This window comes from Quercus robur, chromosome 7 (assembly GCF_932294415.1).
Source record: "Quercus robur chromosome 7, dhQueRobu3.1, whole genome shotgun sequence".
Classification (NCBI taxonomy): Eukaryota; Viridiplantae; Streptophyta; class Magnoliopsida; order Fagales; family Fagaceae; genus Quercus; species Quercus robur.
Genome location: NC_065540.1, coordinates 34,631,434 through 34,644,414, shown reverse-complemented (window position 1 = coordinate 34,644,414; position 12,981 = coordinate 34,631,434). Strand labels below are relative to the sequence as shown.

General features: G+C 38.5%; 1 protein-coding gene across 1 annotated transcript; it reads right to left on the bottom strand.

Moving 5' to 3' along the window:
• Window positions 1-11,139: 11,139 nt before the first annotated feature.
• On the bottom strand, window positions 11,140-12,192 carry LOC126691288 (uncharacterized). Its single transcript, XM_050386343.1, has one exon. It carries the CDS (start codon window positions 12,190-12,192, stop codon window positions 11,140-11,142), a length of 1,053 nt encoding a protein of 350 aa, XP_050242300.1.
• Between the last annotated feature and the right edge of the window lie 789 nt (window positions 12,193-12,981).

Below are 12,981 nucleotides of genomic sequence, written 5' to 3'. Positions count from 1 at the left end.
GGCTCCGTCGCGGGTCATGGATGCATCAAGTCTGGCGTAGGTCGTGGGTCGTGGCTCTTTTAAGTCTAGTGTGGGTCGTGGGTTGTGGGCCTCTCAAGTCTGGTGTGGGTCATGATGGGTTGATTTATGGTTTATGGGTTTTGGGTTGGAATTTGCTATGGGTTTTGATTTATTAATGGATTTTGGGATGGGTTTTGCCTTTTGGATTTAGATTTTGTGGGTTTTAGTTGTGTGAATTTTGCTTTGATGTTTTTTGTGGGTTTTTGTGCCTCTGTAGATTCATGGCGGTGGTGGTAGGATGTTGTCGTGTTGGTGGGGTGGGTTGTTGCCGTGGTGGTTGAATGGCAATGGTGGGTTTATGGGTTTCGCTGTTGTGTGTGTGGGTTTATCTGTGGGTTTGGTGGGTTTGCTTGGTGGTCTAGCAGTGGCATTGTGACATGGTGGATGTTGGTCTAGCGGTGGTACTGTGATGTGGTGGTTGTTGGTTGCTTAAGAGGAAGAGGGAGAAAGAGAAATAGTAAAAAAAAAAAAAAAAGGATAAAAAGGGATAAAAAAGAATATTTAAATAAAGTGACAAAAAAAAATAGAATTTGGAATGTTGGGTGAGTTGTAAAATGGTATGGTATAATAGATAAAGTAGCTTTTGAGATGGTAAAATGAGATTTTTTGTAGATATTGGATGTGAATGCTCTTATCAATGCAATTTAATTGACTTTAGTTCTATTTGGTTTGTTGCTATAAAGAAATTTATGTCTTTTAAAGCTTCTATATTTATGGGATCATGTCAATCATAGTCAATGGTAATCGAGCTAGCAGTAATTAAAATGTAATTAAAATGGATTTAAGGTTATCAAAGGCGAGCATACGTCCAGTCTAACAAATACAAAGAAGTTTCATGTGTGTTTGATTTTTGCACAGTGCACTACTCATAAAATAATTATCTTATGCATTCTTTCTCCCATAATATGTGGCCCATAGTTATGTAGGACCCATATGTTGCGAGGAGGATGTATATATCCGATAAATGAGAAACCTTCTCGTTGTGGGTCTTGTAATAATGCTCTTAAGCCCATTTGCAAAATTACCCATGGAGCCAACCAAAAAAAAAAAAAAACTCTCATACCCTCCAAAGTCCAAAGACTCCAAACCACAACTTCTAAAACATTGACTTCTTGTTGTTTTCAGTAGTTTATTTGCTAAAAGTGAAGCTAGGGTTGTCCATAGGTTGGGTTGAATTGGGTTTGGGCTCAACATGCATCCGACTTGACTTGCTCGAGTGGAGCCATTAACCCACTGCCCACCGAGAAACTGGTTAGATCTAGCGAATCAAACCTCCAATAGTTGGCGGGTAGGTTTATCGGAGTCAGAATTCTGAAAAAATGAAGAGAAAACTCCAGATTCAGCGAAAATCTCATCGGATTCGATGCGATTTAGCCAAATCCGACGAAAATCTCACCAGATTCAATGAGATTTTGCCAAATCTAGTTGAAATCTCAACCGATTTACTAGATATCTTACTGGAATCTAGAAATTTTTGCCAGATTTGGAAATTTTTGTAGGAAAATCTTAGTACGTCAGTCGGTTCGAGTTTTTCCTGTTTTGGGGGAGAAAATCGAAATCGACTTGTCGGAGTCAATTTCTAGAGGTAAAGACCCACCACCAACCGCTGGAGTAGTTGGGTCAGCCGGCATCGAATTGGATTCAATTGGTTTCTTCGGGTGGGTCAGGTCTTCGGTTGGGTTTGGATTGCCCTAAGTGAAACCATAAGATAAAAAGTAGCTTATTTTCAAAAAAGTTAGTTTGTTGCATATTCGGTAAGGAACAAGATCTTCTTCATTTCAAATTTTGTCTATTTCCTTCATTTTGTGGTCCAGATTTTATTTTAAATAACGTAACGGTATAGACTGTCACATTATTTACAATTTTAAATAATGTGACTGTTTGTATACCTTAAATTTGTTAAATTTAATATGAACCATAAAATAGACAAGATTTGAAATAGAAGAGAAAACGCCAGATTCAACGAAAATCTCATCGGATTCGATGCGATTTAGCCAAATCTGGCGGAAATCTCACCAGATTCAATGAGATTTTGCCAAATCCAGTTGAAATCTCAACTGATTTACTAGATATCTCACTAGAATCTAGAAATTTTTGCCAAATCTGGAAATTTTTGTCGGAAAATCTTAGTACATCAGTCGGTTCGAGTTTTTCCTATTTTGGGGGAGAAAATCGAAACCGACCTGTCGAAGTCAATTTCTAGAAGTAAAGACCTGCCACCAACCGCTGGAGTAGTTGGGTCAGCTGGCATCGGATTAGATTCAATCGGTTTCTTCGGGTGGGTCAAGTCTTTGGTTGAGTTTGGATTGCCCTAAGTGAAACCATAAGATAAAAAGTAGCTTATTTTCAAAAAAGTTAATTTGTTGCATATTCGGTAAGGAACAAGATCTTCTTCATTTCAAATTTTGTCTATTTCCTTCATTTTGTTGTCCAAATTTTATTTTAAATAACGTAACGGTATAGACTGTCACATTATTTACAATTTTAAATAATGTGACTGTTTGTATACCTTAAATTTGTTAAATTTAATATGAACCATAAAATAGACAAGATTTGAAATAGAGATCAAATGATAATTTTCCTTTTGGTAAAATGTAAGACAAAAGGCTAAAAGGTATAGATCAGAATAATTTTACCAAACTAACACAGCACATAGGAATAAGATGAAAATAATGTCACGGATTTGGGGCTATTTAAGTTAGCAACCCCAATTGGGCTCCGTCCACTCCATGGCTTTTAGTTGGGTGAACTATTAGTAAAGCATGTCATCTAGTGTTAAATTTTGGACTTTTAATTATAGACCCGTTTAATGAATGTTTTTAGAACATTTGTTAATAAAAAAATTTAGGAAAATTTTAATATCATTTTTGTAGAAAATATAAAAAGTTAGTTACTTTTTTCTTTTTTCATAATTTTTTTTAAATATTTCTTAAATCAATACCCTTATGATACCTTGATAACTTTTTCATTTAGTTATACTTAGACCCAACTCCTGAGGCATATGGTAGTATTGTTTCTTCTTGGCTCAATTGTTTTGGGATATTAAAAGGAGAAAATAATGCATTAATTGTATATAAGATTTAATCCCATCATTATCCAATCATAATTAGAATCTAAATTAATTTTTAATTATTGTCTCACATTACATCATGTATCCAATTCTTTTTTCTTAATTCTAGTGCCAAAGCTACACATTTATAATACTCAGCAGGTAAATTGAAATGACAACCTCATAATCACCACGGTTGAATATTTTTGTGGATAAACTTAGGTTGTAACCTTTTTTTGAGAAACCAACTTAGGTTGTAACCTAATAATAAGAAATGACACAATACTTTCATCAAGTTTGCATTAAAGTCAAAATAACACTCACTGAATGAGAAAAGTATTGATTAATCAACCAAAAAAAGAAATGATAATATATCTAGTTGAAAACATAGACAAAAGTCCCTTTTGATTGCAATTACAAAGAAGATAGCTGAATTTTAGAAATAGTTTTCAAGAGGAAACATTGCATATTTTATTATTATTTTTTTTAAAACTCAAATAGGAAAGTTTACTCAAATAACTCTTGTTGAATTGATATTCTTTAAGCTTATCCATGGCCCATGGGAAACATGTATATTTTTTCTAATGTCCAATTATTTCATTTCTATTTCATGGTCAAAAACGTTAAATTGATATTTTGAAAAACCCTTTATATCATGCAATAATGGGTTGATTTTTTTCTTAATGACATAAAACACTTAAGAATTCACATCAGTAAGAGCAATCACATTAGTTCGTGCAAATTTTCTGTCTATTTTGTAAGAAAAAACATACTTTTTCTATTTTACACATCCACTTTTACAAAACACGCACATCATTTTATCTATTTTACATATTTATTTAATAAAATATTCATTCTTTTTACATTTTTTATTATTTCCTTCCCTCTCCTCTCTGGGACCCTCTCACAGACCCAACATAAACCTAAAATCACCCACACCCAGCCACCAGCCACCATCAACGATCAAATAGAACAACCACACAGCCACCATCATCAAGCAACCACCATCATCAACCCATTCAACCCAGCCATATGAAATCCCAAAACACACTAATCAAACAAATAATAAAAAATGGATCAAAACCCAAAAGCCATAGATCCGAATGGCAAGAAGGTAACGGAGCTCCGGTTAGAACTTGCCGGATTCGGAACCGTCAAGGCCTTGGATTGCCAAATCATGGTTCGCCGAGTAAGCCGGTCGTTTTCATGTGTGTGCTATGCCTCCGATGAGTTCAACAGCAAGTTGAGATGATTGGAGAGGCTAATCGGATTGTTGGATCGAAGAGGCTGATCGGCTTTGCAGTGCAGAGTTGAGATGAGAGAAAGAGAGAGCTGAGTAGAGTTGAGATGAGAGAAAGAGAGAGTTGAGATGAGAGTCAGATGTAGGAGAGAGAAAAAATAATAAAATATCAAATATACGAGCTAAAATAACCGTGCATATATGCACGGTTACTGTTGCAATTGTGTATAAATATACAATTTTACACCCACTAATGTTGGTGTTTTTTTGGCCAAAATGTGTAAAATGAAGAGATTTTTGTATTTTAGAAGACCATGCACCCACTGATGTAGATGCTCTAACGAGTCTAATTTATACCATTCAAAAACATTTAAATTCAACAAAAACAAAATAACTCGAGGAGGCTCAAAATATTGTTGACAACCTCGCTTTTCTAGAAAATCAGCTCACCAGTAAACTTCACGAATTGTGCTGCAGTATGGTGAGGCCCAAAATTCCAAAACACTCATAAGTCTCATATCAGTGTTTAATAAAATGAAAAATTCCTAGTTTAATATAGTTTATTTCTTTTATTGTTTTAAAAAATAATTACATCTACCAAAAATTAATACATCAATCAAATAAACTGAAAATAATTATTTAAAAAAAAAAAAAAAAACCCTACACAACAGGATCGTTTATTAAGCCACTTTCATTTTATAGGGCCGAAATGTTAAAACCTTAAAGTGCCACTCTTGTAATTGGTTGAAAGTACAGGTTAGATTCGTCATTTTAAGTCCTCAAATGATTGATTTAAATAAATAATTAATAAATTAGAAAGAGTTGCGCAGTAAATTAAGCAAATTTTTGTACTGTTTTGATATTTGGAAAATGAATAGTGATTTTTATCTTTTATTTATCCACTTTTTCAAATACACTTTTCAACAGATTCTCTATCTTATTTTCTATCTCATTTAAATATTATTTCTTCATTCATTATTATTATTTTTTTAACAACTACACATCTTCCAACATTTTTTTATTCAATTCCTGATTATTATAATAGAAAAAAAAAAAAAAAACATTTGAAGAATGAACAATAGCCCATCAAACTTGATGTGCTACTATTCATGAGAAAAAAAAAATTCCAAGTATAGAGAGTCCATTAAAGACTATTTTTATGGTGTCATTTTCTATTATAGAGATTTTTATGCATTTAGCTACACCATTGGAATGCTCTTAGGTCTGCTTAGTGTTGACTAAAGAATGAGAAACAAAAAATGTATCCCCACGCGTGTAAGGAGGCATGCATGACAATGGATTGGGTTTCCTTTTTCCTATCTCTGCCTTATTTCTCTCTCGCTTTGAGATGGGGTTTCTTAAAGACTATTAGAGAGTCCATTAAAGACTATTTTTATGGGGTCATTTTCTATTAGAGAGATTTGTATATATTTAGCTACACCATTGGAATGTTATTAAGTATGCTTAGTGTTGATTAAAGATTGAGAAACGAAAAATGTATCCCCACGCGTGTAAGGAGGCACGCATGACAATAGATCGGGTTTCCTTTTTCCTATCTCTGCATTATTTCTCTCTCGCTTTGAGATGGGGTTTCTCATTTTTATTTTTACTGTCCCTTCCTAAAATACTTGCGGTATCCACCCCATCTGGCCACTCAATTTTTTTTATATAATTTATTAAAATTTAATTTTACATATATCGTACATTAAATTAATACATATAAAACATAAAAGTAAAAAAACAATTTTTTTTTTTTTTTGGTAAACAACGAATTATATTAAAAACTAAGAACCAAATACATTAGGAGTAGCATTACATAATCTAAGCCGATACATTCCCATTGAATCAGCCAACAAAAGGGGGATAACACAGTGAGGGGGGGAAGCAAAATGGGAATTAAAATCTGTAACTGCAGATCCCATACGAGCAAGAGCATCAACGCAAAAATTAGCTTCTCTAAACACATGAGACAGCTTCGCTTGAGGCAACTGCAGCAACAGTTCCCTGCAATCATCAATAAGACCAAAAAGGTCCCCATTAGAACTGATATTGCTAGCCAGTAAGGAAATTGCTGCAGATGCATCAAGCTCAATTTCTACAGCTTGAATATGCGCATTAACACAAAGATGAAGGCCCTTTCTTAAAGCCCAAAGTTCAACCGCGATACTTGAGGTAATGTTTATGGACATTGCAAAGCCATTAATCCAACACCCATTACTATCTCTAATTACTCCACCATAGCCAGCCAGACCGTTAGCTCCCACCAATGAACCATCAGTGTTCAATTTGTGCCATCCAATTGGTGGTTTACTCCAACGAACCTCCTTCTCAATTGTACCCCTCTCTTTGCCTGGATCAACTACACAATAGATTAATTCTTTGACCTGCATCTCAACAATTTTAAAGAGGTTTGGATTTGCATCTTGCTGTTCGAAGGCTTTGTTATTTCGTTGAAGCCACAGTTGCCAAATTCCAAAAAGAAAGAAAGAGCTCCAAGGGTAATCTTTCCCTACTGTCATGAGCTTGGATTTGGTGTTCAAACGTATCCAGGTATCCAAGTCCTCACTAAACGAAGGCTCAAGAGAGAGAGGGAACCTGGACATCCTCCAAAACCTTATAGCAATCGGACAGTCCCTTAGGACATGAATTATGGTCTCCTCAGTAGCAGGGCAGAAATCACATCCACCCAGACCTTCAATACCTTTCTGGGTGAGGATGCTCTTCACGGGCAGGCTATGGTGAAGGCATTTCCACAAGAAAATATGGATTTTTGGGAGGGTTTTGAGTTTCCAAAGCCATTTTCCATTAAAATCAGGCTCCAAAAAATATTCTCCAACCGCAATCAAATAAGCATTTTTTGGATCAAAACCTCCACTTGGGTTAGAAATCCAACTTCTTTGATCCTCCCTCGCTGCAAATCTGCGTAAGGGAGTGGATAAAATGTTCCTTAGTAAGGAGGAGGGGAAATAAAAAGAAAGGGTGCCCAAATTCCACTTCCCATCCTCAGTCACATCCTTGATGGTTAAAAACTCCTCCTCTCGGTTCAAAGGACCTTCCACGAGCTCTTTCATCATTCCAGCACCCATCCACTTGTCAAACCAGAAGCTTAAGGAGCTATTACTGCCAATAGTCCACTTGGAACCTTTGTTACATACTTCTTTGCCCTTTAACACGGCTGTCCACACTCTAGAATGTGCCTTGCTTTTCCAATCAGGTCTGACTTGGTATTTTTTTCGCAAAACTTCTGCCCACTTTGCATTGGTGGACTGATCCATCCTCTAACAGAGCTTGGCAGCTAGGGACACATTTCTACCTTTAGCATTATGGACTCCAAGGCCACCCCTTGCTTTTGGTTTTGTGATTTTTTTCCAACTCACCATATGCATCTTCTTAACCTCATCAGTAGACCCCCACACAAAATTCCGATTAATCTTGTCAATGCTACTAAGAACTCTTTGAGGAAGAGTACATCCTTGCATAACATAAGCTGGGGCGGTAGAAATGACTGCTTGAGATAAAACAACCCGCCTAGCCATAGACAAAAGCTTAGATTTCCAACCTTGGAGTTTGTTTTGAACCTGTTCAATGACAAAGTTGAAATCTTGGGAGGTTGCACCCGAGTGTTTGAGGGGAAACCCCAAATATTTCCCTAGGTTAGGGGTGGAGCTGAAACCAAGCACATCACTGAGCTCGCTACGCTGATCTATATCAACATTAGCGGAGAAAAGCACCTTAGATTTTCTTAGGTTGACCTTTAAGCCTGAGAGATCACAGAAGGAATCTAAGGTTTCTCTAATATTTGTGCAATTTTTCAAATCAGCCTTTGCAAAAAGCATAAGATCATCAGCAAAGAAAAGATGCGAGAAGGCTGGTCCGTTCCTTGAGGCTTTCACCGGGTCCCACAACTTTTCCTCATATTTCCCATTTATAAGGAAACCCAAGACCTTCATACACATAATGAATAAGTATGAGGATAAAGGGTCGCCTTACCTAATACCCCTCGAAGGCTGGAAGTGGTCCAATTTGCCACCATTGAAGAGGATAGAAATAGATGAGCTAGAGACACAGCTCATAATGAGATCAATAAGGCAGGAAGGCAGTCGATAAAGATTAAGAACATCCCTTAAGAAGTGCCACTCCAACCTGTCGTAAGCATTTTCCAGATCAATTTTTATGGCCATAAAGCCTGCCCTTCCCTTCTTGAGACTCATAGTGTGAATAATCTCCTGGGTTATGATCATTTTATCCAATCCCATTCTTCCCGGAACAAAGGCTGTTTGGAGGGGAGAAATAAGCTTAGGCAGCAATGGTCTTAGTCTTTTAACTATAATCTTTGTAACTACTTTGTAAATCGTATTGCAGAGACTAATTGGCCTAAAAGAGTTCAAGCAATCTGCCCCCGGGCATTTTGGGATGAGGGTGATTAAGGTTTCATTAAGGTGTGGCGGGATGGTAGAGTCCCTAAAGGCTTTCCTCACTTCATCAAAGACAGAAATACCCACTGTGCTCCAGAAGGATTGGAAAAACCCTGCATGGATGCCATTGGGCCCCGGGGATTTGAGGGGTTTGAGACACCAAAGGCCATCCTTAACTTATGGCATAGACACCCCCAAGGTTAGCCCATTAGCCTCCTCCTCATTTAAAAAACAAGGCTAAGAAGGGATATTCCAGATGATTCTTTGCACGCTCACAGCACTTGTAGAGAAAAGATCATAAAACCCTTTCCTAATCAAGCTAGCCACCTCCCTTTCATCCACCTCCCTTTCATCATGAATCCAGTTGCCCTGATTATCCATTAAACAAGCGATTCTGTTCCTCTTTCTTCTGATCCGAGCAGATAAGTGAAAGAACTTGGTGTTTCTATCACCTTGAATGAGCCAATTGAGTCTGGATTTAACTGACCAAAACTCCTCCTCTTGCTAAAAAATCCCCAAATACTCCTTTCTTAGCACTTCCTCAAGAGTCAAAAGATGATTACTAGGTCCATCAGCAAGGCTTGCTTGGATACCTCTAAGTCTTGCCTCCATCCGATTCTTCCTATGGAAAATGTTGCCAAAAACATCTTTATTCCATACAATCACTTCCTTAGTAAAACTCTCAATGTTACCCTTCAAAGCCCTGTCTTCCTCCCAAGAATCACTGACAACCTTTGGAAAACAAAGGGTGAGACATCCAAACAAGTTGAAAGCGGAAAGGTCGAAAGAGGTATGAAGGGGGAGAAGTATCAAGGTTGAGAAGAACAGGGCAATGATCCAAATGAGTACGGGCCAGATGATGCACAGCAGCTTCAGGATACAAATCCATCCAATCAATATTGGCAAACCCTCTATCAAGCCTTTCTTGGATGAAATGACCCACCTCCCTCTTATTTACCCAGGTAAATTTAGGTCCATGAAAGCCCAGATCCACCATCCCACATGAATCAAAACAGTCTTTAAACATCTGAACACGTCTAGGGTTGAGAGGGTTACCACCAAGTTTATCATTACAAGAAAGTAACTCATTGAAATCCCCCATCATCAGCCAGGGAAGACGATGAAGGAGGGCAACAGAAGATAAATTTTTCCACAGCAATTTCCTTTCCTCTAATCTAGGGCTAGCATAAATAGAAGAAAGAACCCAGGAAAGGTTGGAGGGGCGTACCTTAACTTCAACCTGGATTTCTTGCTCAGTTTTTGCAAGCTGAGTAACCTCCACTTCGTCCGAGTTCCATAAAACCCAAATGCCACCAGAGTAGCCAACTGTATCTGCGTGCAAAGCTCCATCAAAAGGAAGCCTATTAGTAATCTCTTTTGCTCTTTCCCCTTCTACTCTAGTCTCAGTGACAATCACAATGGAGGGAGAGCGAGCATTAATTAGCTCCGTCAACACCGTATGAAAACGAGGGTTTAAAGCCCTTCTACAATTCCAGAGAACGATCTTCATTGGACTAATTAATGGAAAAAGGTTATTGACATCAGGCTGGGTCTGAGCCTCCGCAGTGCTCAACAAACTCCATCCTACTTCCCTCAACAACTTCCTGGGCCAATCTACCCCTTTCATTAAGGTCGCTACATGCTCTAAAATCCCCAGACTCTTCTCCCTTGAGCATAGCATCAGACTGAACCTTGACATTGATGGGTCTATCAGGACCAAAGCCTTTGATACTTCGTTTCCCCAGCACCTCACTGCCATCGTTCTGGATATCCATATTCTCCTTCCCACGCCTTCTTCCTTCAGACCTAATTCGCTCAAGCTTTAGGCCAGCGACAGCGGCGATAGGGCTCTCCAATTGAATACTTTCGCTTCTGCTACCGACGTTCTGTCTGAGGGGAATATCCACCAGGGGTTTTCCCACTCCAACCAAGCCGGGTCCGACAGTGGTAAGTACCCCAGCCTTCTGCTTTCCGGTGTTAAGGGAAAGATGAGATGCCACGCCTTCATTTCTTCCAAGTCGAACCATCCCCAAATCATGGTTGGGCTTGCTTTTACTTGTGCCATTAGAGATGGAGAAAGAGCCATGATTTTCCCTTTTCGGAGGATTGCCCATTCCTGCCTTGGCTTTATTTCCATTAGCTCTTACTTGGGCCTTAGTTGCAGGAGCAGTGCGCGTTTGGTGGTTTTGTGAAGATGGTCCTTCAGTCTTTGTCCCCTTAGGTTGGTCAAGAGCAGTTAAGGCCTGATCTAAGCTTTTTGAACTAAACAAAAAATTTGAGGGAGGGGTTTGCTTCTATAGTAGGGTAAGCACAGGTGCCTGGGGTAAGGCAGTTTCAGACGTGATGAGACTTATCTTAACCCCGCTATTCAAGGTTTATTTTGTGTTGCCAAAATTGCCCTTACTCCTTAAACCATCCACAGGTCCACGGGCTCCTCTAGCATTACTTTTTGGACTAAAAGAAGTCACATGAGAACCAATACCTTTAGACTGGTGGACAAACCCATGCATAGTGCCCACATCAGCTTTTTTACTAGGATTACATGAAGTACAACCTTTTGGTCCTACTTTCTTCCTTCTGACAAGAACCCAAGGGCCATACTCATCCTTCAAATTCACATTACTAGTTCCCACCTCTTGGAAGTTGTTACTTGCCATCACGTCAACTTCCTCTTCCCCAAGCGTGCTCTCCTGCTCTGGCGTGGGGGTAGGAGCGTTTGTCTTAACAGAATAGGGACACCCCTCTTTCTGGTGTCCTACGTGACCACAAGAGAAACACAATGTGTTAATGCCTTCATATTGAATTTCCTGAATCATACCTTCAAGCAGGATGCTCCTAATGAGAGGTTTATTCAAGTCCACTTGCACACAGATTCGTGCATACCTCCCTCTGGCCTCTGTCGCCATTTGCGAGTCAACCTGAAGCACAGGACCAATGGCACTACCGATTTCTTTGAGAAACCCCGGGTCGTAGAACTCAAATGGGAGCTCCGGTAATCTCAACCATACTGCGACAAGATTGCATGTGGCATTGGAAGGCCTGAAATTTGGTTCCCACGCTTTGATGGTGAGGAAATGCCCACCCACAAACCACGGCCCCCCTTTGATAACGTTATCGTAATCTTCAACGAGGCCAAACCTGATGAGAAAGTAATCTTTGCCTAAATCAACACAGTCCAATCTACCCACCGGTTTCCAAAGGTTCCTAACCTTAGCATGGAGGAAGTGGAAACCCACCGTCCATCCAAAGACTTTAACAATAATGGCGTGTGTCCACCTTGCCCGAATGGCCTTCCTCGTATCTAGATTAAGTGTCACAGCTATCATACCCTTCGCAACATCTCCCAAATCCAAAGGTTCAGCCAAAAACCCTTCATTACTGGTGCTAAGATTAAACACCTGGGCAAAAGCACCCGGTATCTCACCCATGAGTTTGTCCCTGTAGGATGGTGGTGAGCCAAATTTAGGGGCGTACCTTAACAACTACACATCTTCCAACCTTTTTTTATTCAATTCTTGATTATTATAATAGGAAAAAAAAAAAAACATTTGAAGAATGAACAATAGCCCATCAAACTTGATGCGCTACTATTCATGAGCAAAAAAAAATTCCGGGTATATAGAGTCCATTAAAGACTATTTTTATGGTGTCATTTTCTATTATAGAGATTTTTATGCATTTAGCTACACCATTGGAATGCTCTTAGGTCTGCTTAGTGTTGATTAAAGAATGAGAAACGAAAAATGTATCCCCACGCGTGTAAGGAGGCACGCATGACAATGGATTGGGTTTCCTTTTTCCTATCTCTGCCTTATTTCTCTCTCGCTTTGAGATGGGGTTTCTTAAAGACTATTAGAGAGTCCATTAAAGACTATTTTTATGGGGTCATTTTCTATTATAGAGATTTTTATACATTTAGCTACACCATTGGAATGCTATTAGGTATGCTTAGTGTTGATTAAAGATTGAGAAACGAAAAATGTATCCCCACGCGTGTAAGGAGGCACGCATGACAATAGATCGGGTTTCCTTTTTCCTATCTCTGCCTTATTTCTCTCTCACTTTGAGATGGGGTTTCTTATTTTTATTTTTACTGTCCCTTCCTAAAAATACTTGCGGTATCCACCCCATCTGGCCACTCAAATTTTGTTTATATAATTTATTAAAATTTAATTTTACATATATCGTACATTAAATTAACACTTATAAAACATAAA